Source organism: Phycodurus eques, chromosome 6, assembly GCF_024500275.1.
Source record: "Phycodurus eques isolate BA_2022a chromosome 6, UOR_Pequ_1.1, whole genome shotgun sequence".
In the NCBI taxonomy this organism is placed as follows: domain Eukaryota; kingdom Metazoa; phylum Chordata; class Actinopteri; order Syngnathiformes; family Syngnathidae; genus Phycodurus; species Phycodurus eques.
In genome coordinates this window covers 10,788,256-10,815,628 of record NC_084530.1, presented here as the reverse complement: position 1 = coordinate 10,815,628, position 27,373 = coordinate 10,788,256, and the positions used below count along the sequence as shown (strand labels likewise).

Below are 27,373 nucleotides of genomic sequence, written 5' to 3'. Positions count from 1 at the left end.
AGGGTGGCGGGCGTGCTGGAGCCTATCCCAGGTGTCATCGGGCAGGAGGCGGGGTACACCCTGAACTGGTTGCCAGCCAATCGCAGGCACTTATTTTGTTCAGGGCAAAAGGGCCAGTACTCGAGCACCACTTTGGGTCTATGTGTGCACGTCACTGACAGCAGATTGCCAGCATGGCAGTCAGGTGAGTAAAACACTGTCACCAGAGACAGCCAGAGATAGTAACATGGTCAGTTAAAGTTAGGTTTTTAAAAATTGCAATTTTGTTGGACAACCCCAGACATGTATAGAGGACAACTTTAATGTAATCTTTTCTTTTTGGTAGAAATGCAAAGGCCAAAAGATTTTGAAAATAACGATGGCCAAACAAATATGTTCTCATATGCATTACATATTAAATTCAGTTCGTGGGCAGCACAGCACGGTGGTCAGCTGGTTAGCACATCTGCCTCACAGTTCAGAGGCCTTCCTGTGTGGCGTTTGCATGTTCTTCCCATGCTTGCGTGGACTTTCTCTGGGTACAAAAATTACACTTCCAACAATTGGGAGCGCCCAAGAGTTGCAAAACCCAATTACCTTTTTTGTACTACTTTTACAAGCAGTGCATAAAAAAAGGGAGGCCAGCAATACCTTCTTGCTCAGTACCCAATGCACTCTGCAGCATAATCAGCACCTTTAACCTAGATGACTACAAACATATATATATGTATTCATAATAATCACATGTAATTTTAAAATAAACAAAAAGCAGCTGGAGTGTACAACCACATTGTGAACAGTTGCAAAACCCAATTAGTTTTTGTGCCACTATGTTTACAAGCAGCACAAAGGGCAGCAATGCCTTGCTCAGTACCATTATATGATACGATTTAAGCACCTTTAGCCTAGATAACTAGAAAACACTCAAACGTAATTGTAAAAATAAATAAATAGCAGCTGGAAAAAAAGAGTGTTTTGAGTACAATCAGACAGTACATCAAACACACACATTGCCCGCAAGCAGTAATTAATAAGATAAGATGATTGGGTGGGTGGGACACTGGCAGGTGGCAGGCTTGTTTGTTTGCATATGTGCTTTGTCCCTATTTCTCATTTAGCTGCCCTTTCATAAACTTGCGAGACAAGCTGTCAACATATCTCTGTTGAATGATATCGCCCAGCTGCTGTGTGTAACGGACTGAATGGACTGCTGACAAACACGACCGCCCTCACAATGATCTGACTTGCTAACGTTTCCACCAGATGTCTGATGTCACATATACTGTAGACCCAAACTAATGTAATGACTAAAGAGCGGTTAATGTTATGATCCATCTGGGCATCAAACATTCGTTCATATGAAAAGTTGTTGCAAAGAAGCTATATTGCGCACAGTAGTTGTCTGAACAATCTTTATTTGGCTCATTTTCCACTTGTACAAGCTCATACAATGGTCAAGAAGTATTGCATTTGGAGAATGAGGTTTTATGACAAAGGTCTGTCAATCTATAAGTAAATCATAAACCCTATTAGTTGTTGGCAATTCAACAGTTTGGTACATTTTTAAAAAGAAAGAAGGCACCGTTGAGCTCAACAACAGGACAAATGATGTGATTGATCAAAGAATCCATAGAAACCTTTTCACAATATCAGCAGAAGTCAAGAATACTCTGTATATGTAAGCATAGGTACAAACATTTAAGGAGAGACAGATTCGACATTAAAGAAACTATATTTTGAAAAGAAGAGTTCCTGAAACAGATACCTTTGTAATGAAACCGACAAGTAAGGAGAAGAAAAGGAACAATTCGTGACCCAAAACATGTATCGCATTGGGTGACAATCATGGTGAAGGAGATGTTATGGCATGGACATCTGTGGCTAATAATGGAATGAACTCAGTGTTTTGTTTTTTTTATTATTGATGATGTGACAGCTGAAAGAAGGAACAAATTTCATTGAGAAGTGGAATGGGATAGACTTTCTGCTCCCATTTGGCCAAAAGTCGACAGCTTCACATTTTTATTGTTATAATTAAATTGTTATTGTTATTATAATTCATTGTCCATTCATTCATTTTCTGTGCTGCTTGTTTTTACTAGGGTCAAAGATAAGTTTGCGCTATCCCAGCTGATTAGGCAAGAGGCAGCGTAAATCCTTCAGTGTAAAAACTATACTATGGAAATGATGCCACTTAGAGGTTATTTTTATGTTACTCTAATGGTGACTTAATAAAGGAATTTTTTTCTTTCACTCCGTGTATGCAGTTTAATTGTAATTGGCTGGATGGACGGATGTAACTCACTTGAACAGCAGCTTAAATTCAATTTAAAAGCTCGACAGATTTATATGTAGGCACATTTGGTAGGTGTGTTCATTCTCCTCCTCATTGCTTACAGAGGACTGATCACCTGTTCAAATATGTGTGTTTCTGTGTGTGAGCCTCTGCGACCGTGTACGTATTAGTTAACATAAAAATGGAACACTCCACCTCACCGCAGGGACAAAGCTACAGTATATGCGACTTCACCGAAAGCTAACACGAGAAATTACTTTGAAACCAGTCTTAACTAATCTCTACTGTAGAGCTAACACATTTTTTTTTGGTTCCCTTACATTTCAAAAGGATAAAGAATTGCAGCATACTTAATAGCCACATGTAACACAGTGGTTAAAATGAGTTTTGGGGAGGCGGTCCTGTCTCAAGCAAATGAGCTACTGCACTCGTCTCCTGTACTGCACAGCTTTTGTTACCATGACCAATGAGAGCAGATCAAGGGCGTTGTGACGAGGCAACTCACTCCTTTTCTGAAACAGCCCAGAGACTAAAGAGAAAAGCAAGCCACCATAACCACAAATAATAATAATAATTAAAAAAAAAAGGATTTGACTTTTTACTCACGGAGACAGCATTTCATCACCAAACTGCCAAATTAAACAAGTCAAATAGTTTTTGCAATGTTTGCAGTTTACGGTTTCCCCGTTTAGTGAAAACAGATGTGGCCTTGGCATGTGTGAGGTGTAAGGGAAACACGTGAGGGATAGTCATTAATTACTCTGACAACCTAAAGAGAAAACTACTGAAATAGATTACATTTTCCAGCCCAAAGTGTCCTCAACCCCAAATTTTGGGGGCTGATGTTATAATTTTGTATCTAAATTAGCAATGATTGATACCACTTTTTTTTCAGACCGATACCAATAATCTTGAGTACGCGCCAATATCATTGAAAGTCACATACAAGTTTTACCTGCAACAGTCAAATGTGGGGTGACCAGTCTTGGGTGCAGTCCACGTTTAGCCCACTGGCTCGAGTCACTGATTATATTAATACAAAACAATAGATGAAATTCAGTACATCCGAATGTAACCTGAGAAAATCCAATCATATAGTTCTTGTAGATATTATTGTATCTTGCTTTTGAGGGAAGGGGAAATCACAAAAGGAAGGATGTGATGTCTTCTCCCTCCCCTTTAAACAAACTGGTCGAGCAAAAGGACCACTAAAATTGACTAATATTAATCAGTGGAAGAGCAGGATTGTTGCTTCTGCGTTTACTTTTCCTTTCCCAAAACATGGCAGTTGTGTTGATACCCCAATCGTCTTAGTGTATACAGAGTGCGTTGGATTGCTAATGTGGGGATTCAGTCTCAAATTCAATTTAAAGACAATACAAGGAAATAGGAAGCACCCTGTGCTTCCAGAAGTTTCCCAGTCAAACAAACGGCAACGCTGAGTTAAGAAGCTAAATATATTCTCAATTCAAAGCTGAAGACACACATTTGACCACCTGCTAACTGGAAATTGGACCTAAAGTAATGGCTGAAGGTAAGACAAAGATTTGATCACTAATAACAGGTTGATTGTGTGATGGCCAAGAAAAGTTGCTTTTAATGTGACAATGGAAAGATCGAGACCAAAACAGAAAACAATATACTCCCTCAGGCAGTGATAATCGTGTCAATGGCTAATAATCTATTTCCCTTTGTGTTTCCACATGATTATTTAACCTCACAGCAATACCACTGCGAGAAAAGAAGCAGAAAACTCTACCACGATCTGATGGGTGTGGTTTGAATAACTTTGATGGTATGCTCTTGTCTCTGTCCTTATCCCTCCTCCTTAAGATGATTGTGAATCCCAAGTTTACGAACTCATGGCTTTATATTGACTTTATTATTAAATACTTAAATGCTTAAAAACGAACGTTCTTGTGCTGTAACAATGTACTATACTTGTTATGTTTAGTAAATAGAAAATATTTATTATATCATAACTTCACATTGACTATCTTAGATCTAGATCTAAGATTGTTTCTGACATTGATAAATTGTGTACTTTATTAAAACTACACCGACCAGCTATGACATTATGACCAGTTACACAATCTAATGTAACCCAAATGCAAGAACTGTGTCAAATATTCTGCTTTCACAACGATAATAATGCGATCTTCAATCACACAGTCGGAGAGGTATTGATGTAGTGCAGTGTGTAACCAAGGGCGGACTGGCGTACGGGGGGGGATCGGGGATTTCCTCTGTGGGCCGATGGGCCAGTGTGCCGGCCCTGCCGCAAGACGAAGAGGCAGATGAAACAGAAAGGGGGGGAATACACAACAGAGGGTGTGTACAGCTGCCCAGTCATTTGAGTAAGAAAAAAACATTTCCTCGACTTGAAAGCAGACACACGATGGGTTTCATCATTGTGGTCTCTAAACCAATCAGAGGTAGTGAAGAGCGGGGACCCTCTGTCTGATTGGCCGTGTGCGTGCGTATGAAATGCGGGTGCTCGCATGCACGAAGCTAAGTTTTCTGACCCCGCCAGCCAGCAGCTACAGTTACAGAAAGTTGAGCGGCATAAATGGAATTAATTCCAAAGCCTGATGCCACCGCGACGATGTGGGAACATTTTGGATTCAAGCCAGCTGATCACGGCCATCCCGCTAAGACCAAAGAGCCGGTATGTCTAATTTGACAGAAGTCCCAAAAAAGACAACAACAAAGACAATTTAAAACCTCAAGCTGACAAAATACATTTTAAACACAACCATCCCACCCAATTTCTTCAGCTGGGACCAAAAAACACAGAGAGACATTTCCCATTTCCCGTCAGCTTGCAATTATGGAACCCCTTTTCCCAACAATGCAAATACAAATGTGATTATGGTGCATGTATGCTGACATTATATACAGTATAGCGTGACTATTGTAAAAGAACATGTTGACAAAGCAGCGTTTAAAGAGAGGCTGCAGACTTTTAAAAAGTAGTATACATCTGGAATAAAAACAGGTTGCTTTGATCTACTTGTGTTGTCATTAATGTTGCTACTTGGCACTTTTTCATCATCAACAGAAAACTTGATTGGCAGTATAATGCCTATTCAGGCATTAATGACTGTCCATACCGCTGTGCCAATGTTTACTATTTGTAGAAGTGCAATTTTTGGGAGCGTCTCAGTCTGTTTTATTTATATATATATATATATATATTTTTTTTAAATCTAAGATATTTGATTTATTGTTCTGCATTACAATGTGAATGTTCATTATTCTTAGAATTAGAATTAAAAGTTAATTGAAAGGATGCACTTGAATTATTATGTTCTAATATCATTATATCAGTGGCATTAAAAAAAACATCAACAACACTATCATTTGTCGTGATAGTTTTTGGGAAAATATATCATCCTAAAACATTTGCTATCATGACAGGGCTAAACGTATAACCCTCTGGGAGAGAACATTTTTCTTTCTTTTTTTTTAAATAATCGTGTTATATGAAATTTGTGTTGCTTCCTGGCTGGCTCCCCACGGCACACTTGAACTGGACTATTCTGTCCATTGACTCCCTGGCCAGTCCGCCCCTGTGTGTAACTGTTCTGTATCATAATGCGCTGTGTCCGAAAGTCATCAAAATATAGGGAAAAGTGCTCAGTGTAATACTGAGCATTATTATCTTTGTAAAAGCAAACATTTCTGATCGTGTTACTCTGGTATTGTTTCAATTAGATATGGCAGATGGTCGAAATGTTGTGGCTGGTTGGTATAGTTTTGGTAGTATGAAGTAATGCATGCAAAAGCTAACAATTACTCAAACATTTCCAGTTATCAATATCCAAGAATTGATATCTGGCTTTGTGTCATTCAACCAGGCGTGCATCATACGTTGTAGACCTAATGCGTTAGTTGCAGTTACCATGCAGCTATACATGAAACAATAATTCACATTCAGACGTACTGTCGATGACAAAACAACATTTATACATATTGTCAGGCTTAATTAATGAGTCTAAATCTCCTTTGCAGCTGTGGATCTGTCTGGAGGCCTGAGAATCGTCCTCGTGGGGAAGACTGGATCAGGGAAGAGCGCAACAGGAAACACCATACTTGGCAGAGCTGCCTTCAGAGAGGATCCGAGCCCGGTGTCGGTGACCAAACACTGTGAGACACAGAGTGGGGAAGTGGATGGGACCACAGTGCAGGTCATTGACACACCTGGCTTGTTTGACACTGCCATCACAGAGGAAGAATTAAAGTCAAGAATAGAAGAATGTGTCAAGATGTCAGTGCCTGGCCCTCACGCCTTCCTACTAGTGATCAGGCTAGGAGTGAGGTTCACTGAGGAGGAGAGAAATGCCGTCAAGTGGATCCAGGATAACTTTGGCGATGATGCATCCATGTACACCATCATGCTATTTACGTGCAAAGACCAGGCCAAAGCTGACAATGCCCTAAAGGAGTGCAAGGAGCTGCGTAGACTCTCAATCACATTTGGACGTAGATATCATGCCTTTAACAACAACGACGCGGATGATAGAGTCCAGGTCAAAGAGCTTGTCACTATGATTAGGGAAATGATACAAGACAACGGTGGGAAACACTATACAAACGAAATGTATGAGAAAGCCCAGAGCAAGCTAAGAGAGGAGGAGGATCGGAAGAAACAAGAGGAGGAAGACAAGAAGGAAGAGGAGAAAAAAATGTGGGATGCAGAGAGGGAGAGGCAAGAGAAAGAGAGGGAAAAGAAGAAAAAGGCTAAAAGAAGGAACATCCGCGTGGCCTCAGCGGCTGCTGTGGTGCTGGTGTTGGCTGGCATGGTTATCGCGGTGGGAGCCGACACCACTGTGGCGCTGGCTCTTGGAGCACCTACTCTCCTCTTGGGAGTCTTATGTGGCTTAGCTGCTCTTTGGTTTTGGAAAGGAAGTAGATGCAAAGGTAAATCGGATTTTCCAGTATAGAAGGAGGTCAGTGCCAAGGACATGCTGCACCATCTTCAGCACACAGTATTTGCTTTGATTGTAAATCAGTGATTTAAGGATTTTGAGCAACTTCTAATTACAGAATTAAACAATTTTCCGGATATGAACTCTCATTTAAACTGTGAACGGTATGATACTTGCTGCCTTTTTATTTAGATTTTAATTCCATATAAAATGTACATTTGAAAACCACATTATACTTGAAAAGAAGATTGTAAGAATCTTAAAGCACATTACAGTTGGCTAATGTAAGTGTCATAACTATGCTAAATCATCATTTTAGTTGTATCCTGTATTTAAGCTGTCTTGTGCTCTCTGTATAGTTAGAAACATTACAAGCTCACTTCCTTTTAGGAAATGACAGACAATGGGAGATGTCTGTATGCCAACATTTTTATTTTAGAGAGGAAACATCCTGCAGTAACCTCGCGTTATACTTACATTTCGTCAACGCCAGTTCACACCAACGACAGTTTACTCAAACACAACACATGACAATACAGGGAAAAAGTGTTTTTCTAAGAGAGAAACACGACTAAAATATTGGGGAATATAATGTTCACACTAATTAGCCACCATTTAATGAGAGCCAACAGAACCTTTAACATAAATTCCTCCTGACTAAGACAATATTGGTGATGTTATTGACACTGTCATAGAGCTATGACATTTCTTGTGGTTGTAGTTTGCTGTGGTCCAGCTCCACTATATCTTCCTGAGAGGTTCTTACATTTTGACCCTCTCATCTTGTTGTGGAGCTGAACATCCTCTGATGAACTTCAGTCGGGAATTTTTTACTATGACTGCCAGGTTGACATTATTATTATAATTATTATTGTTATTATCATCCATTCATCTTCCGTACCGCTTATCGTCACTAGGGCCACGGGCATGCTGCAGCCAATCCCGGCTAACTGCGGGCTGGAGGCCGGGGTACACCCTGAACTGGACGCCAGCCAATCGCTGGGTATATATAAGCAAACAACCATTCGCACTCGCATTTCTACCTACAGACAATTTAGAGTCTTCAATTAACCTACCGTGCATGTTTTTGGGATGTGGGAGGAAACCAGAGCACCACGGGGACAACCTGCAAACTCCACACAGGTGAGGCCGGATTAGAACCTGGGTCCTCAGAACTTTGAGGTGGATGTGCTAACCAGTTGTCCACCGTTCTATTATTATTATTATTATTATGTATTGTACTTTATTTATTGTTATGTCATAAATATTGGTCTTATAATCACAGGTGAAAATATTTTCTTATGTATACCACCCTTGTAAAGGACATTAACCATTTAAACATTTGCATAAATATTTTGAGGATTAAATCCTGTCAACATCGTGGCTCTACTTAGTTTTTTTTTAAAAGGATGGCTGGAGGAGTGAAGGGCTCAGGAAAAGAAAACTCAACATTTGCTAAATTTGGAACATACAAAGAGAATGACATTATGGGAGGCCATCATTTTGATTTTCTTCTGGAACATGAACACAGTGTCCTTGTGTTGTAATTTGTGGCATAACTATCTGCGTGTGAGTATTAAGTATGCAGTATGACACACTGCAGCCCTCCTACACTCCTCTATACAACCGATGCGCAAACAAGCTGGCCTGTCATAAGAGAAGAGTGGAAGACTTTGTGAGGACGCTGACTTTTCACACCATCAAAACTGGTAAGAGTCTTTGTTCTTGCATTTACTACATTGAAAAATTAGGGGGAAAAAATGTCCCCCCCAATTGTTATTGATCAGCCGAGCTCTACAGATTCATACTCAAATCAAAACAAAAAGATGTCATTTTGAATTGGATGAGCTATTGTTTTCATTTGTCCTAACACATTGTTTCCAACAATCTGGACTTTTCAAATGCAACAAAATCAAAGAAGAGATTGGTCATAGTAAATCAATGATATGGCGATACTACAGTATGAAGTCCTTAGGGGTGCCATAAGGAAAAGTGCTGACGATTCTAAGAAGAAAATAATAGAATTTTCACAGGATCCCAAATCCCTGGCAGAGCCGCTGATCATGGCCAGAACATCATAAACAAGATATCAATCACATTGTCTTATTGTCATCCCTATACAGTTTTCAGCACCTACGAGGTGTATTTGAAGGGTCTGCTATTGATTGTTGTGATGTATTTTAAAATTTTGACATTTTGAACAGGCGGCACGGTGGGCGACTGGTTAGAGCCTCTGCCTCACAGTTCTGAGGTCCGGGGTTCGATCCCCGGCCCCGCCTGTGTGGAGTTTGCATGTTCTCCCCGTGCCTGCGTGGGTTTTCTCCGGGCACTCCGGTTTCTTCCCACATTCCAAAACATGCATGTTAGGTTAATTGAAGACTCTAAATTGCCCTTAGGTGTGAATGTGAGTGCGAATGGTTGTTTGTTTATATGTGCCCTGCGATTGGCTGGCAACCACTTCAGGGTGTACCCCGCCTCCTGCCCGATCATAGCTGGGATAGGCTCCAGCACTCCCGTGACCCTTGTGAGGATAAGCTGCACAGAAAATTTATGGATGGATGACATTTTGAACACCTTTCAACAATCTCTTCAATACTCACAGACAATTTCTGAAAGAAGTTGGATTTTACTGTTGGAAAGTAGTTTTTTAAATGTGCAAAACATTTCATGTCTGCAGATTGCTGAGTTAAAGAGTTGGACTCATCTGGGTGGCATATCACAATCACACATCTTTCAAGGACTTCTTCAAACAAAGGCTTCCTGGGGAGTTTTGTATGAACGTTCTTTATAAGTGAGATCCGCTTTTTCAAGCAAACATGGCGTCGACGAGTCTTCAGCTACTGGGCTTGGTGTTAGCGGTGCTAGGCTGGGTGTGTGGGACTCTGGTGTCTGCGGCCCCTCTGTGGCGCGTGTCCGCCTTCGTGGGTGGGGAGTTGGTGATCGCCCAGGTGATGTGGGAAGGACTCTGGATGAACTGCCTGTCTCAGACCACAGGTCAGATCCAGTGTAAGACGTACGACTCAACGCTGGCCCTGCCCACGTCCACCCAAGCCGCTCGGAGCCTCACTGTTCTCTCTCTGCTGCTCTGCATTCTGGCCCTCCTACTTGGGGTGATGGGGGCCAAGTGCACCCACTGCCTGGGTGACACTAACCAAGCCTCCAAGGCTCGCCTCGCCAGGCTAGCAGGGGTGCTCTTCATCGTGGCTGGTCTGGCCTTTTTGATACCCATCTGTTGGACGGCCTATTCAATAATCAGGGACTTTTATGATTTGAATGTTGCAGCACCTCTAAAGAGAGAGTTGGGACCGGCGCTCTATCTGGGCTGGGGCGCCAGTGTGCTTCTGCTGCTGGGGGGCGCTCTCCTGCACTTTGGTTCTTCTCCAAAAGGAGGAGGATCACCGTCTGTTGGAAGAGCAGCAAAAGACAACCCTCATTCAGGGGCAGCAGGAGAGGCAAAGCCACAGGAAAAATCATTTGTGTAAAATGTGTTGTATTTTACTGGATGTAACAGCTGAGGGAATTGTACTTGTCATGTGGTTTTTTTTAATGTTGTTTTACATAAACAACAAGTAAATCAAATCGCACAAAAAATCGGATTTATAAATGGATGGTTTTATTCGAGTCACTGGGGGTGTTACATACTGTGCTGTTTACTAATGTGTATAATATACATTTGTCAAATTTCACTCAGTCTCTGTGTGTGTATGTGGCCACTAGAGTGGGTGGGAAGCACACAGAGGACTAGTGTACACCGTCAATTTCTGTGTGTGTGTGTGTGTGCGTGTGTGTGTGTGTGTATACGCTCGGGAGAGAACGGGAGAATGAGAACGTGAGAGAAGCAAAGTACTGTTCCTGTTTATTTGTGAATTTTTATTCTGGGTAAAGTAGTTGAATTGTCAAGATTATGTCAAATTATTTTTTACACTTATTTTTTACTCTTCATTTTTTGGGAGTTTCGTTTTTGTCTGTATTTCAAATGTGTTGCTGACTGTCATTATTAACACAATGAAAGTGCTATTTACAAATTTAGATTTGCTCATCTAAATGTGTTTAACATAAATAATTCTTATTATTTACTGCCTTGGTTTAAGTCTAATATTTTTTGTTTGTCATAAATAATGATCTAACATCAAATAATATTATGCTAAGTGTAATGTATTGTTTAATAGTTAATTCTTTGTAGACACAAGTGTCCGTAGATGTGTATCTACCCATTTTCAAATCCTATTTCAATGTTATTTGGATGTGCATTGGTAGGATTTACAGTGTGTTTTGTATTCGGTGATTTTATACCACGGATTACATAAAAAGGTTAGCACCTAATAAAACGTACAAAGCACATTTGTGTGAGTCCTTGTAGTTCTCGTCACCACACTGCTCCTCCTGAATCTGAGATTCGACTTCCCGACGGACCCTCCTCTCTAGCACCCCTGAATAGACCTTACCAGGGAGGCTGAGGAGTGTGATCACCAATCCAGAGGCACTGTCCCCGATGTCCACGCGAGGCAGAGGCGTGTCAACCAGGACAGCCCCACAACATCCTTTAGGAACTCCGGGCGAATCTCATCCACCGCCGGGGTCTTGCCACCGAGGAGCTTTTTAACCACCTCGGTGACCTCAACCCCAGAGATAGGCGAGCCCGTCTCAGAGAACCCACACTCTGCTTCCTCATGGGAAGGCGTGTCGGTGGAATTGAGGAGGTCTTCGAAGTATTCTCCCCACCGACTCGCAACGTCCCGAGTCGGGGTCAGCAGCGCCCCATCCCCACTATACACCGTGTTGATGGTCCACTGCTTCCCCCTCATGAGACGCCGGATGGTGGACCAGAATTTCCTCGAAGCCGTCCGGACGTCCTAGCCATGATGTATGGATTAGAGATAGTGGCACTGAAGAGACAACAGGAAGCAGAGCTGGAGGTGGCGGAAATTAAGATCTTATGGTGCTCTCTAGGAGTGACCAGCTTGGGTAGAATTAGAAATGAGCTCATCAGAGGTACAGGCAAGGTTATATGTGTTGGAGACAAAGTTAGAGAGTGAAGACTTTGACGGTCTGGACACATCCAGAGGAGAGATCGTGAGTATATTGGTAAAAGGCTGATGAGGATGGAGCTGCTTGGCAAGAGAGCTCGAGGAAGACAAATGAGAAAGCTGATAGCTGTAGTGAGGGAAGACATGAGGGCAGTTCGTGTTAGAGAGGTACAACGTAGATGCAGGAGACAGGCTTACATGGAAAACGATGACACGTTGTGGCGACCCCTAACGAGACAAGCCGAAAGGAAACTAAGAAGATCTTATCTATGAACCCCATTTAGACATTTCTTTTTGTAATGCCCATAGTAGTTGGCTAGAGACACCACAGTACGTTTGTGTGTTGTTTAGCACTTTTATTAGTAAAGACATCTGTCTGTCTGGTGGATGGCAGATGAGAAGTCGGGGAGTGAAAAATTGTCAGATTGGATGCATGCGTGTGACTCGCCTCGCTGTGCACGTTGCAGCCTTTTAAACTCGCTATCTTAGCTTGGCCCGCTAACCACTAACATGGTAGCTGTGTTTGTGATCAACACATCGCTCAGTAAATATCAAATGTGAGTGTAAAATGGTGAGTATGTGATTGTGTGAATATGTGTACAGTAGAAATGCTGAGCACGTTGCTGAATGCGTGACCAAGTGTGGCCATCAAATGAATTAATAACTTAATAACACCTCTGCACATTCTCCAAAAAGTCCCAAACTTCACGTTTCATAATAGTCATGCTCTGAATACATATGTATGACAATATTTCATTGTAAATATAGCGCCACCGAGTGGCGGCAAAAAACGTCTTCCATTACATTTTAATTTACTGGGCCAAGCACGTTGAGCACATCCACCTGAAATTGAATGTAAAAAAAAATGGTGACATTTCACCAGAGATCGTGAACGTGGCGAATTTTGATGACTGCCGTGAAATCAAAAACTTGATACCAGATATTCATATATTTTCAAAATGTCACACACTTGATTGACCGTTATCACGTAAGCGCATCTATGGACAAAAACTAAATCTATTTTACTAATACCGCCACCTACTGGCACAAGGAAATGATGTTTCTTATTTTGTAGTCCTCCTGCTAGAAGGTTACTCCGATCGACTTAATATTTGCTCAGACTATTAACGCCTTAATGATGTCACAATACAAAGTTTGTGACTTTCGACAAACGCTGGACAACAATAATTTGAAAATGAACAGTTATCAGAAGTTTTTCATTTCGTATAAGGCTGTTGCCGGGGCGACATGATGTTTGCTGTGCTGTTCGCAAAGAAACCAACGCTGTTTTGAGTGTCTAAACATGCATGCAAACTCATGAAACATTGCACACATCAAGCCTGGCAATATTTAACATTTTTTTGGTCCATTTTCTAAACAAATGCCTCAGTAGCAAGGGTCACTGGTGGTGTAGTGGTACACTCGCCTGACTTTGGTGCAGTTCCCACTCGGTGACAGTGCCAATGTGAGTACGAATGGTGGTCTGTGTCTATGTGCCCTGTGACTGACTGGTGACCAGTTCAGGGTGTAGTCCGCCTTTCGCCCGAAGTCAGCTGGGATAGGCTCCAGCGCCCCGCGACCCTAACCAGGATAAGCGGTGTTGAAAATGGATGGCTCAGTAGCGCCCCCTACAGATTTTCAATGACGCAGCCCCGGTTGCAAATTTGACCAATTTGTACTAAAATGGAGAGGCATATGAAATAGCCCACGACCTCCAAAAAAGTCTCTTGGAGCAATACCCTAAACCCAGCTGGAAGTCCGCCATTTTGAATTTATTGTCTCTATTTTTCACCTTTTACAGCCATCATATTTTTACAAACTCCTCCTACATATGTTATCCTTTCAAGTTCAAACTGTGGGTGTCTCATCTTCATATGTTGAAGATGAAATGTTATCGAAAGCTGTTGCTACGCGGAACAGTGAATGACTGGTCAGCACATCTGCCTCACAGTTCTAAGGACCTGGGTTCAAATCCGGCCTCGCCTGTGTGGAGTTTTCTGCGGGTACTCCGGTTTCCTCCCACATCCCCAAAACATGCATGGTAGGTTAACAAGTAAAATCAACAAGTTAAGACTTCATTTCAGTATCCATCCATTGCCATGGATTGGAACGTCGACCTTTCTAACATGGCCGCCACGTAGGTACGTCGGTTAGCCGAGCTGCTGCAGTTCCGTTTCTAGATGTTCATATCTATGGTCTTGTCCCACTGCAGCACGTATTTCTTTACGAGTCACAAGACACTGGGTCGTGTGGAAAGTCTTGTGAGCGTGTGTGAACTGCATTGGGACCACTCTGTGTGTGTGCGCGTGTGTGTGTGAATATATATATATATAGCAGTGAGATGGTCTGAGGCGCCGAGGTCATCCACCGTGCCGCCTTAACCAAACCAGACAAAATTAAAATTAAATTGCGCATTCGAAAGGAGTGGTAAGAAGTAAAAATTCGATTCGTACGACTGAAACATGATGTCAATTTAGCTGCGAGGAAACAACAGCGCGACGGTGCATCTAGTGTTCATATCTATGTATGGGCACTCCTGTCAAGGGGCGGGTAGGCAGCTCCGGCGTCCACTCGGTCAATTGGCTGCTCGCGATTTCAGCTGCTTCCTGGATCACTGCACATCGTGGCCGCGTACCGTGCACGCACGCGCGCGCGCGCGCACACTCGTGCTTCGTCTCCATAGGTATGTGACGGGAGTGTGCGCGGTACATCTGGAGCCAAAGTACACGCCTGTTATCGGAATGTTTGAAGATTAACGAGGCTATCGGCGTGTCCGCGGACGTGCAACTGCTACTCCTACTAGAAGCGTCGGCGTCGAGCAGAGAGCCCATACAGGCGGACGGACTCACGAAGGCGGCCACCGCTGTAGCCGCACTGCGCGATTGTACAGGACGGAGCCATGACCGAGAAACGGATGTCGCGGTGGTATTTCGGCGGGTTGGCGTCCTGTGGCGCCGCATGCTGCACGCATCCTCTGGATCTCCTCAAGGTGAGGGGCCGTGACGCAGGGTGACCCCCTCTTCCCAGTGGGGTGTCGAGGAGTGCAGGCCTAAGCACATTCTGCAGCTGTTTTTTGTTACCAGCACTGACACGGCGCTCACTTTCTAATCAATACATTGACTCATTTGATACTCAAGTCAAAGTGTATAAAGCGATCGCTGTGTTTACTGAAGATGTAAGACACTGTCAGGTTGCACGTTCTCTGTGCTCAGGTGTGTTGCAGCTGATGATGATTATGGCAGAAAAATGTCACTCTCAAAATGGCCCAGCAACATGCAATGTATTGTTTTCTCATGATGAGTGGGTAAATAATTACGGTCCCACTGTCAATATTAAGTGGACCTGATGTATTTCAAATCTGTATTTACCTAACGTAATACGGTCAGAGTCTGAATATGTACTATGAGAGAAATTTGGATTTGTTGGATAGAAATCTTTATTTCAAACATGTTCCTACCTCTAGATGAAACAAAGCATCCATCCATTTTCCGTACCGCTTCTCCTCACAAGGGTCGCGGGCGTGCTGGAGCCTTTCCCAGCTATCGTCGGGCGAGAGGCGGGCTACACCGTGAACTGGTCGCCAGCCAATCGCAGGGCACATACAAATAACCAACCATTCGCACTCACGTTCACACCTATGGGCAATTTCAAGTCTTCCATTAACCTACCATTCAAGTTTTTGGGAGTACCTGGAGAAAACCCACGCAGCCACGGGTTGGAGCTCAGAGGTGAGGCCGGAATTGAACCCCGATCCTCAGAACTGTGAGGCCGATGTGCTAACCAGTCATCCGCCTTAACCAAACCAGACAAAATCAAAATAGAAATCAAATTAAATTGCACATTCGAAAGGAGTAGTAAGAAGTAAAAAGTCCATTTGATTAGTATCACTGAAACATGACGCAAATTTAGCTGCAAGTAAACCAAAACATAAGGTACATCTACAAGTGAGACGTAGTCCAAGAGCTCTATCAAAGAAATTCTGCCCTTACTAAGGTAATAAATGCTCGGCTTTGACGGACACAGTCAGATACTTATTGATTTTGTGATTGTGGTTGTAGTTTGTAAGGTGTAGAACAGCACAGCATTAAAGTGAGTGGTTTGTAATTTTCTTTACTAACATTTTGCGACATGACACGGGCACCGTGTTCGTAACGGCTCGATTTGTGAATTGGTGCACTTCTCCGCCGCTGCAAACTACAACCACAAAAATAAATACTGTAAAATGAATACTTTGTCAGTCAATCAAAACTGGGCATTATTATCTTTGAAATTTGTTGCAACCTGTTGATAAAAGGCTTGAGTTTTTGTCATGGAATGAATTGGGATTTCAGTCATTACTCGTACATTTTTGACTACATAGAACCACGTGTGTGTGTGTGTGTGTGTGTGTGTGTGTGTCTTTTCATAATGAAATCAGTAGAAGCAGAATTTGGGGAATATTATATTAAGAACGAACAAGAAAAGAAGGATGGAACTGGAGTTTGTCAGATATACTAGTGAAAGTCTGTCTCACTTGCACGGCATTGTAATGGTTAAGGCTGCATCACATGACCTTGAAAACACAAAGTGGCCCTCGGGGAATCATGTGGTGTGTAATTATTGACAGAGGCCAGTAATCACAAAAGTTTAGTAAAGATGCCTGTCACTTGTCTTTTGACTAGATTTTGTTGTATGTTTGACTTTGCAGCACCATGAAAAATGGTGCTTTTTTTGTTTTTTTGTCACCTATCACACACGGTTATTTACTCAGTTTTACTGAGTATAAAATAGCACATGATTACTAGGAGAAACAGAAGAATAATAATTACAAAGAATTCAGCTTCGGCAGTCATTAAACAGCTTTTATAGTCCCTGGCCATCTTTTTTCAGGCATTCTGCCAAAGTACATGGAGCCTTCTTTGCCCTTTGCCAACTTCTGAGAACCAATCGGAGGACAGTGGGTTTGCAGCTAGGAGGGGGCCTTTTAAAGAGACAAGGGCTGAACGCAGCATGTTGAAAGGGTCTTCCTGGAAAAATGAGTTTTTGTAGGGTAAACGTAACAGGACATTTTCTCTGGTGTCGAAGTTCTTGTAGGTGTGTTCCTGTTAAAACGTTTCTGACTCAATGAGGTGCAGTTAAAGGGCTGCGTGTCATTTGGTATATATTTGGGTTGACAATTTTGAGTTATATCCCATGGGAGTGATGTGTGTCTGCTCGTCAAAGTAAATATACACTTCACTGGAGAAGTGCAATCAAGCTCATTATCTTGAGTGGAACAGAAACCGCATGCTTCAGCCACTCATGAATGAATGAATGTGACGTACTCGCACATTCACACATCCTCCTCCTTTAGAAAAGAGAGATATTTTTTTTTTTTCACCGTTTCCAATCTATTTCACCCATGATTTCTCAACTCTCCACAAATAATAAAAAAAAAAAATCGGCGCCTTCCAGTGTTAAAGATTTAATGAGTCGTCATTTCCATCTGACTTGGTTAATATTGAAATTGTATGTGTAGGATTTAGACCTAACGCGAGACAAATGATAGTAAGTTGAGTGAGATAAATCATGACCCAATTTTGGTAAAACGCTGATTAGAACAATATTGCTTTAAAGACTCAGAGCTCCTTAAATATAAATTCTTATTAGAACAGAGGACAAAAGCCACATTGTGAAATTACTGACCGACTCCGGGCGTCCCTTGTTTCGAAAACTGGTTTGTGTTGCTGTGACACTGTCACAATATTCTCTTTTATTATGTAAGCTAGTTTGCTCATGATATGGTGGTGTCAAGTGGCTTGTGGCCTTGGAAATCTCTTCTGAATAAGAAAGTAAAACTATTTCTGTGATGGACAACAACTTCACAAGCCTGTGTTATAAAGTTCACCAGGCTGGAAGGCATAAATTCAGGACAGTGTTGAGTGGCATTGTGAAACATACAGAATTTGGAATTTGCAGCTTGACACAGTCATTGGTCAGCTTCCTCTCAAATTGTCTACAAAAACTGCCGCTTACTTCATCACTTTATCAATGATTGCTAAATGGGTAAAAAAAAAAGTAATGGTTAATTAACTTAATTCAAATGTTTATATCAATTTTGGATAACCAATACAATGCAATGTGCGTTTTCCATTCCGTTATCTTCACATAAAGAGTAACCATATTTTTTTTACAATTGTTTTAACCCATATTTTGTGAAAAAAAACACACAAAAAAAACAATTCATGTCACGTGACAGAATTCTTATTGATCATTTAATAGACTATTTGGTTATGCCATTAGTTTAACCAAAATTCATCTTCAAAAGGAATAAGACACAGGTTGACGATAGCCCTCGGTTGGTTTAAAAAATAAAATAAAATAAATAAAAATTGTCATCAAAACAACCAAAGCTGAATTTTTCAGGAAGGGAAGTTGAGACAAAGTGGTGGTGATAGCTCATTTAAGAGAGAGAGCTATATGATTTCAACTCAATCATGCTAATATGTATTGATTGCAGGTGCACCTACAAACACAGCAGGAGGTAAAGAAGAGGATGTTTGGCATGGCTGTTCATGTGGTGAACAACAATGGAGTGCTTGCTCTCTACAATGGCCTTTCTGCTTCCCTTTGCAGACAGGTATGTATGTATATGTTTGTGTACGTTTTTTGGCAACTGTTTCCTTGGTGTCATGTTGAATCAATCTGAATTGAATTAATGATCTTCCACTTGCAGTTCATTAGCTCCACTTGGACAAGCTAAAGTGGCCCAGTACAACCACTCGACCATCAATTGTGTTACCCCATATAACCGCGTACCGACACAGGATAATGCATGCACACCCATCACTGTGACTGACCTCAAGCGTAAAGAATGATGGCACTTGTTCCAAGGCCGAATTTTTCTCTCATTTTATAGCACCGTCCTATTCACAATATATATGTTAGCTACTTTTTACTTTTAAGGTAAAACAAGATTGGAGGTCTTTGCTGAAGTTATCCTATTTTAATGTTTTACAGTTAAGTCTTACGTTATTCATTCCATGGCCAGATTTTGAGTTAAAAGCAGATTTGAGATATTGTATCGCTACCTACTGCCTGAAAATAAAGTCGTACTCTCAGTACAAGCAAATCTAATGCTTTAAATTTATAGTGGATATGGATGCTCAAAATCAGCATTTCCCAACCGTATTTGACAAGGCACATATATTACATGAGAAAAAGTCTCAATGACACACCACTCAACAAATTTCACAAAAAGTGGATACACAGGTCAATTATGTACCTTCTGCCATCTAGTGGAAGGGCATTTCATTTTTGTGACTGTCACCATACACCAATGGCATAGATAAATGACCAAATATACATTATTTGTAGTAAATAAATAATTTTCGGGCCAATTAAGTGAAATTGGGTATTTCCCGTGGGACACCAGATTGCCTTTCACTGCACACTAATGTGGCACAGCATACTGGTCGGGAATCACTGCTAATGCACTGCATAAAGAGTTAACAGGATTCGGTAGAATAGTGTAACGGATTGTGTTTCCTCAAAATTGTCTGATCATTTCAGCAACATAATCATTTTCTATACACTGTGTGTGTGTGTGTGTGTGTGTGTGTGTGTGTGTGTGTGTGTGTGTGTGTGTACAGAGTGATTGAAAAGTAACTCCCTATTTGAAAATACTTACAATTTATTCATATGTTGTAATATTTTTCTCAATTTGTTTGTGTATAAGTGGCCAGCCAGAAGTCCTGACTTAACACCCTGCAACATTTTTCTGTGGGGTCGGTTAAAGGAGAAAGTGTATTCTACCAAACCAACGACTTTGGAGAACTTGAAGGGCGAACACGAGAGTTCCTTGTGAAATCAGTTAATGCGGTTCTCGGGCGTCTTGAGAAACTGGTGGCTAAGGCTGGCGCCCATATTGAATTTGAAATAAAACTGCATGCAGTACACTTTCTTCTCATGTTCCTTTCTTGTAAGAATTATAGTTCAGAAATAAATTACAAGTACCACCATGTGTGTGTGTATATATAATAAAATATTCTTTAAAGGCAAAAAAAATAAAAGAATCCCCTCTTACATTACTTCAACAGTCTTTTGACGCTTTCACTTGTCATTTCCAGCCAGAAGAAGGCTTTACTTCAAATTGTAAAAATATTTGTACAACTTTAACATGAATAAATAGAAAAGCAATTTAATAAATACAATCATACACCATGTACTTCTTTCAAATATTTGTTCTTTTTCAATTTAATTCATATTCTAAATGAAAATAGTACAAAATGATTGTTGTAACTCCAAAGCCTCTTTTTTTCTTTTTTTTTTTTTTTTTAATTAAATATTTCTTTATTTATGAATCCTCTCCTCCTTAGATGTCCTATTCCCTGACCAGATTTGCCATCTATGAGACTGTAAGGGACGTGATTGGAAACAAAAGCCAGGGCCCCATGCCTTTCTACCAAAAGGTCTTGTTGGGAGCTTTTGGAGGTCTGTGCATACACACACACACACACACAGAAACATACACTAATACAACAATAAACTAACAATATTTCTACTTTAATAGGTTTCACTGGGGGCTTTGTTGGCACGCCAGCAGACATGGTGAATGTCAGGTAACATCCCATGAATGCACTTAGCTTAAAGTTGTGTTCTGTCATTTATTTAATGAATAGGATCTTCAAATGATGCATTTTCTTCCTCAAGGATGCAAAATGACATGAAACTACCAGCAGAACTGAGGAGAAAGTAAATGATTCAGAATATTACCAAAATATGAAATCACAATGTTAAACCTCTATAGGAAATGTGCACCTCAACTTGTTTTCTTCTATCAGCTACAAACATGCCATCGATGGGCTCTTCAGAGTCTTCAGAGAAGGTAACGCCAACAACATGTACGATGACTGCAAAATGAAACCTTGTCGTTTCTGACCTCTGAGCTGTCCTGCAGAGGGTGTGAGGAAGCTCTTCTCGGGGGCCACCATGGCATCCAGCAGAGGAGCCTTGGTCACTGTGGGACAGGCAAGTTTAGTTACTCACAGCCATATCCTTAAAACCAAATGTGTCCCTTTGGCGTGGTTGACTTTTAAATTTGTGTAACGTCTGTTTGTGTTTTCTGTTTTGTTAAATTGATTCAGACTGCAGACAAAACATGAATAAATGTTTTATTTGCCACATTGGGAGCTATTCTAAATTCAATACTCACTTGAAGTTGAAGTCATTCACAGTAATACGTTATTGTTAAATCAATATTTGAAATGAATTGAGGAGTAAAGGACAATTAAATATTCATTATGAGCGGGGCAATTCAGTGAGAGCTTCATTTATGCGCATTTGTGAGCATAGAAAATGGATGTTGTGCAAATATAGTTGAGACACACGAGCTCCTAAAGCATTTTTACTTCTCGTTTCAAGAGTCCAAGTGAAATTCTGCATTACCGCAACAAAGTATTTCGTCTTATGTGTAACCATTCCAACTTTAAGAAGCAACGTGATTTTCAAAGACATTCAACTTGAAGATGTAAAGAGAGGTTTTTATTTTATTTATGTATTCATTTTTTTTAAATGTCATTACAGTGATAGTTGTATTTTAACCTTACAGCGAACCAAAGGTCCAATAATAAGCAAGATCTATACTTCAGTTATAATTGTGAATGATGAGAATCAAACATTCACATAAAAGCTAACTGTTGTAGTAGTGAGAAATTGGATCAATATTTCTCAGTGGATTCAACTATTGAACAAAAATTCCCAAAGTGTTGTTCAGGACAAGTGAGCACCTCACTTTACCTGGGACTTCCAGCGATTCAACGTTTACTGCAGAATATCAGAGGCCATCGAAGATCAGAGCACTTACTAACTGTTCAATCGAATCTCTCAGCACTCAGACCCAAATTTCTGAGGCAATTTCTAATATGATGCGGCACGGTGGGTGACTGGTTAGCACATCTGCCTCACAGTTCTGAGGACCGGGGTTCAAATCCCGGCTCCGCCTGTGTGGAGTTTTCATGTTCTCCCCGTGCCCGGGTGAGTTTTCTCTGGGTACTCCGGTTTCCTCCCGCATCCCCAAAACATTGGAAAAAAATTCCCATAGGTATGAACGTGAGTGTTTATGTGTGCCCTGCAATTGGCTGGCGACCAGTACAGGGTGTACCCCACCTCTCGCCCGGAGATAGCTGGGATAGGCTCCAGCACACCCGCGACCCTAGTGACGATAAGCGGAACGGAAGATGAATGAATGAATGAATTTCTAATATGATTATGAAATGGGGGGTTAGAGATATGGATATTATAGATGATAGAAACTTTATTCATTCCATGAGGAAAATTAAATAAAGGAGTGGTTTACTTGAGTTCTTGAGGCCGAAGCTAATTATCGGTATGTGGCTGTCAGTCTGCATTGTATGAGGCTTCACCATGGTGACATAGAAATTATGGTGAGTTATTCTTCACACCTTAATACACCTTCCCCTCCTTCAGTTGGCATGTTATGACCAGGCCAAGCAGCTTGTTTTGGGAACGGGGATGCTGGGGGACAACATGTTCACACACTTCCTCTCCAGCTTCATTGCTGTAAGTGCTACGATTATGAAATGGTTTGGTCATCGTCGACTCGAAGTGCATCTGAGACAGTGTTATTTTTAATTAACCACTGTTTTAATGTGAACCTTGTGCAGGGAGGTTGTGCTACGTTCCTTTGTCAGCCACTCGATGTCCTAAAGACGAGACTCATGAACTCAAAGGGAGAGTACACCGTGAGTGCCTCTTTCCTCCTCATTGTCATCCCTTATTCTTTAATTGATCTAACCGATGTCTGTTTACTTTCAGGGGGTACGACATTGCTTACAAGAAACTGCCAAGTTGGGTCCCCTGGCATTTTATAAGGTAGTGACACTTTAAATAAAGAAATGAGATAAATAAAACAGAACTCAGGTGTATTTGTACTTTTTCCTCTCCGAGCTACGCTGTACATATGACGTGATCTGCTACATTGTCTTGCAGGGCCTTGTGCCTGCAGGCATCCGCTTGATTCCTCATACAGTGCTCACATTCATCTTCCTGGAGCAGCTGAAAAAGAACTTTGGGATTCGCATCATCTCCTGATGGCAGAGTGTGACTGGCTATTATTCAGCAACTCTGCCGTGGTCGTCAGAAGAACGGAAGAGGGGATGCAACACATGCTGGATGGCTAGGGGAATGTTGCTTCCTCTTGTTCTACCTCTGCCTTAATCTGATGGCGTGAAGCGGAGTGTTTGCACATCCTGAGGGATAAGTACTGGAACAAACTTTATGAAAAATGAAAATTTAAGGCTGTGGTGCCAGGATTACTGGAATAGCCTGCTACCATAAGAAACAAAACAAACATGCCCTGTATGATTGCAGGTATGCAATGTTGTCTTTTAATTTAATTATTTCAAGCCTCTCTTGGTACATGTTTATGAAAACGACTGACTTAATTGGGACTTAAATTAATTCCCGGTCTCCTTATTTCGACTTGGATTAATTACATTGATCCATTAGTGCGCATTAAAGCCTTCTTTTGGGGCGCAGGTGAGGAAAAATATGTCAATAATGGACTGCTGTTGAAATAGTATATGCCAGGGGAATAAAAGTGCCATATTAGGCCAACACAGTATTGGCAGGTAAATAGCACATGCATTGTAAACAAATACAGCTAAACTAAATATGTCTAATCAAATATGTGATTGCATACTATTCATTCCCGTCAGTACTGACCAAGTTTCCCACTGTTGTTAGTGTTGTACTTATTATTTTAGAACTGGAAATCAAGTAGAAGTCTATCAAGCATTGTGGCGTCATTCCATCAATATGGTGGTAATTCAGTCTAATCTTTAAGGAGTGGACCAAGTTGTCTCATTCTTAACGTCAGCTGACGTTCTAATAATGGTACACTTGGCAGCCCCCTCACTCTTTCCCCAATTTTAAAGGTGACTTCTGAATAGAAAAATTGAAGAACCTATGAATGGAAAAGTACAGAAGTGGTACATGTAGTGTTTAATGTCAAACTAATAGCATTTCAATGTAATGACTTTAGATTCTACAATTTTTGAGAGTGGCTTTTTATTATAACCTTTGACTCGTGAATGAAACTGCTCTACACGTTTTGGAATTTCAAATGTTACTTGTTAAAAGAGAGCATTTGTTGTACGTGCCATCAGTGATGAACTGTCGTGAAGATTTGCCCATTTTTCCGCTTAAATGGGAATCCTTGTCCTGTTGCCTTACTGTCTATGGCTTACTGGGGTGGGGTAACAGTGTGATTGGGTTCAATCCCATCACCCTGAACTCTACTCCGATGGGCATCCCAACAGCCTTGCACCTTCATCCCAGGATAGATTTTTAAAGAACCACCAGCTTGACTTGTGCTGCATGTCCTTGATAATGTGACCTACAGATCAGCCTTACTCACTCACCTTTATGAACACACACATTGCTATGTGTGTTCTTTGTGTTTTTATTGCAATGAAATGACTTAACTTTTTAATTAAAACACTAAGGAAAATACCCGTTTGATTGTGTGCTTTCACAGTGTGTGCATTACAAGTTAGGCTGCACGTTAGTATTTACGTGTACTAGATCACAATACGACTGGGTCGGCAGTGCAATGACGCGGAGCTGCGCCCTCAGGGATTTGTCCTCATCGGTAGAAAGTAGTGGTGGTGGTGGTATATGCACGTAAATGGATCTTTTCCTGAGGTCAGGCGAACATATCCGTAGCATATGGGTATAGTGTTCACGAGGGTGACTGCTATATCTTCAGATGTACTGTATGTAGGAGTGAAGTCAGATTCGCTCAAGAAAAATTTAACCATCAGTCTGTTCCAATAATAACAATTAATTTTGGAGCAATCGGTAAATTACTAATTGCCGTGGGAATGCCCCTTTTACATCGTCAAAACGGGTATGCCACCAGATCTTGGTGTGACATAACTGGAGACCATGTTCTCTATGTGGATGGTGTGGACAAAGGAGTAGCAGTATTTACTCATTTATATATCGTTGCAGTTGGGCATTATCCGGTCACCTCCAAAATGATCTTTCAGGTTTAAAAAAAAAAAAAAAAAAAGAAATCTCACTTGAATTTCTAAACAGCGCTTTTTTCAAGTTGGCATTAAACCAAAAATTGCTATCATATACCATTGCACTCTTACAGTACATCAATACAAAAGAACCCCAAAATTCAGTTCAATCTCTAATTTATTACGTGTCATTGACTGAAATGGTATTCACGTGACGCCTGCCAGCAGTGCCCATCAAACTCAGCTGTGGCCACACAAAGGCCACCACTGTACAAAAAGCTTTTTTTCACAAACGCAAACGCCTGTGTCACATCTCAGCCAATGCACAGAGATTTGAAGTCACAAGAGATGGCTCCAAAACTAATAACTTTCTTAATCTTTATCCTATTTTCAGAAATTTGGGGGTGGCACGTTGGCTGACTGCTTAGCACGTCTGCCTCACAGTGCTGAGGACCCAGGTTCAAATCCGGCCTTGCCTGTGTGGAGTTTGCATGTTCTTCCCATGACTGTGTGGGTTTTCTCTGCGTACTCCGGTTTCCTCCCACATCCCCAAAACATTCTGCAGGTGTACAGGTTAATTGGAATTGGAAACAGGTCATGACTGGGGATAAAAAAACAGTCCGTTTTGGGGGTGTGGGAGGAAAGTCAGTTGTTCACAAGCAAGGATGAGGTGAGATTCTTTTCAAGGTTCCACCTCCTCCCTTTCACGCTGCAGACTCCTTTGGGACACTGTGTAGCAATTACTCCCATCTAGCTTTGAAATTGTTTATTGCATCCAAACAAACAGCGCACTCCAGCGCCATAGTTTTTCAAACGTGCACTGCAACAACGGTAGCCGGCGTGTATCAAAAAAACTCGAACATGTTATCCGATACTTCATGACGTGTTCGCTCAGGTGAAGAGGCTCGTGATTTCATAAATGTTACAAAATGCATTGCATCATTAGTGTGTGTGTATTCACCCCCCCCCCCCCCCAAAACACACACTCCAAAAATATTTTTTGTTACCGTGTGGCAGCCAGCTAGAATGTAGCTACAATTTGATAACAAACACAAACGAATGTGAGCAAATTGTTGCTCCACAACACTTTGTGATCCTCAGAAGCATGTACTAATTACACAGGTTATATTATTCATTTACATTTTGATGTAAGAGGATAAGAGATCGGCGTCAGGGGCCTGCAAACGCATTGAGAGGAAATTAGTTTGCTGAGCATTTATTGCTGGAACCCCAACTGAAACTGAAACGGTATAGTAGTTATTTTCCAGTGCGCTCGCAAAGATCGACAGATATGACTGTCAATTCATACTCCAGTCGGACGATTCACAGACGTAGGAAAATTTGTCGGCCCTACTGTGTTATGCTGCCTATGGTAAACAACAGTCTCCCAAAACCGAATGAAACAAGTGAGGTTTAGGCTAATTTATGCAGTGTTGACTTACTTGTCGAGGAAAAAGCTGGCAACTTCAGGGTCCCTTTTTAAATCTTTTTCTCTCATGTGCTCCGTCCACCTGGGGAAGGCCAGCACGATGATTATCCTCTTTGACTATTCCGCTGCTTAAGTTGCCTTTTTTGTCCAAGCATGTCCAATCGAGTCAAGTCATTACTTGGTTTAAGCAAATCGGAAGTCAAGTCATACAATCGTACTCCAGTCGCAACATATATTGGAGTGGTAATAAAATGTTTATTTTCACAAATCATAACACTAAAAAAGGTATTCACATCTTATAAATGTTAAATGAGCAGCAACTGAGATGATGATTGATTGAATTTATCGCACTGAATTGTTTGAAAGTTGTATTTCAAACTACATTTAAAGGTCCCGTTTTTTGGCTATTTAGACCTCCATAGAGTGACTCTCTAACATGGACTTAGTATGAAAGTGTCAATTTCTGGACTGTTGAGAAACTGAAGCTGTAAATCAAGCAAGAATGGGAAAGAAATTCCAACTAAAAAGCTTCAACAATTAGTGTCCGCAGTTCCCAAACGCTAAATGAGTGTCGTTTAAAGGAAAGGTTATGTAATACAGTGGTAAGCATGCCCCTGCCCCAGCTTTTTTGGATTGTGCTGCAGGCATCAAATTCAAAATATTTGCAAAAAAACAAAGTTTATCGGTTTGAACATTAAATATCT

The 27,373-nt window shown here is 41.2% G+C and overlaps 3 protein-coding genes across 6 annotated transcripts; all 3 read left to right on the top strand.

Annotated features, from left to right (window-relative positions):
- Window positions 1–3,476: 3,476 nt before the first annotated feature.
- LOC133403665 (GTPase IMAP family member 4-like) lies at window positions 3,477–7,241 on the top strand. Of its 2 annotated transcripts, XM_061678772.1 has the most exons (3): window positions 3,477–3,809; window positions 3,999–4,070; window positions 6,290–7,241. In XM_061678772.1, exons 1-3 carry the CDS (start codon window positions 3,800–3,802, stop codon window positions 7,219–7,221), a joined length of 1,014 nt encoding a protein of 337 aa, XP_061534756.1. In that variant the 5' UTR covers window positions 3,477–3,799; the 3' UTR covers window positions 7,222–7,241. The 2 variants fall into 2 exon arrangements, with proteins under 2 accessions (XP_061534756.1, XP_061534757.1); XM_061678773.1 differs by lacking the exon at window positions 3,999–4,070.
- Window positions 7,242–10,022: 2,781 nt separating this feature from the next.
- On the top strand, window positions 10,023–11,529 carry LOC133403667 (claudin-9-like). Its single transcript, XM_061678777.1, has one exon. The coding sequence runs from the start codon at window positions 10,023–10,025 to the stop codon at window positions 10,686–10,688; it is 666 nt and encodes a 221-aa protein (XP_061534761.1). The 3' UTR covers window positions 10,689–11,529.
- A 2,950-nt stretch (window positions 11,530–14,479) lies between these two features.
- Window positions 14,480–24,714, top strand: slc25a10b (solute carrier family 25 member 10b). 3 transcript variants are annotated; one of them, XM_061678775.1, is made up of 12 exons: window positions 14,480–14,916; window positions 15,037–15,222; window positions 18,712–18,831; window positions 20,570–20,684; window positions 20,764–20,812; window positions 20,904–20,945; window positions 21,035–21,078; window positions 21,151–21,221; window positions 22,680–22,772; window positions 22,877–22,954; window positions 23,028–23,084; window positions 23,202–24,714. In XM_061678775.1, the coding sequence occupies exons 2-12, from the start codon at window positions 15,133–15,135 to the stop codon at window positions 23,301–23,303; spliced, it is 861 nt and encodes a 286-aa protein (XP_061534759.1). In that variant the 5' UTR covers window positions 14,480–14,916; window positions 15,037–15,132; the 3' UTR covers window positions 23,304–24,714. The 3 variants fall into 3 exon arrangements, with proteins under 3 accessions (XP_061534759.1, XP_061534760.1, XP_061534758.1); XM_061678776.1 differs by having other exon boundaries at window positions 14,480–15,222; window positions 23,242–24,714; XM_061678774.1 differs by having other exon boundaries at window positions 14,480–15,222.
- The last annotated feature ends 2,659 nt before the right edge of the window (window positions 24,715–27,373 follow it).

What these genes read in the sequence shown, in the direction of transcription:
- LOC133403665 (XM_061678772.1), top strand. An exon ending in TGGTTTGAATAACTTTGATG is followed by an intron (nt 4,071 to 6,289) that starts GTATGCTCTTGT and finishes TCTCCTTTGCAG; the next exon opens with CTGTGGATCTGTCTGGAGGC.
- slc25a10b (XM_061678775.1), top strand. Translation starts at nt 15,133, where the DNA reads ATGACCGAGAAACGGATGTCGCGGTGGTATTTCGGCGGGTTGGCGTCC. An exon ending in CTTGTTGGGAGCTTTTGGAG is followed by an intron (nt 20,685 to 20,763) that starts GTCTGTGCATAC and finishes CTACTTTAATAG; the next exon opens with GTTTCACTGGGGGCTTTGTT. An exon ending in ACTCAAAGGGAGAGTACACC is followed by an intron (nt 22,955 to 23,027) that starts GTGAGTGCCTCT and finishes GTTTACTTTCAG; the next exon opens with GGGGTACGACATTGCTTACA.
- LOC133403667 (XM_061678777.1), top strand. Translation starts at nt 10,023, where the DNA reads ATGGCGTCGACGAGTCTTCAGCTACTGGGCTTGGTGTTAGCGGTGCTA.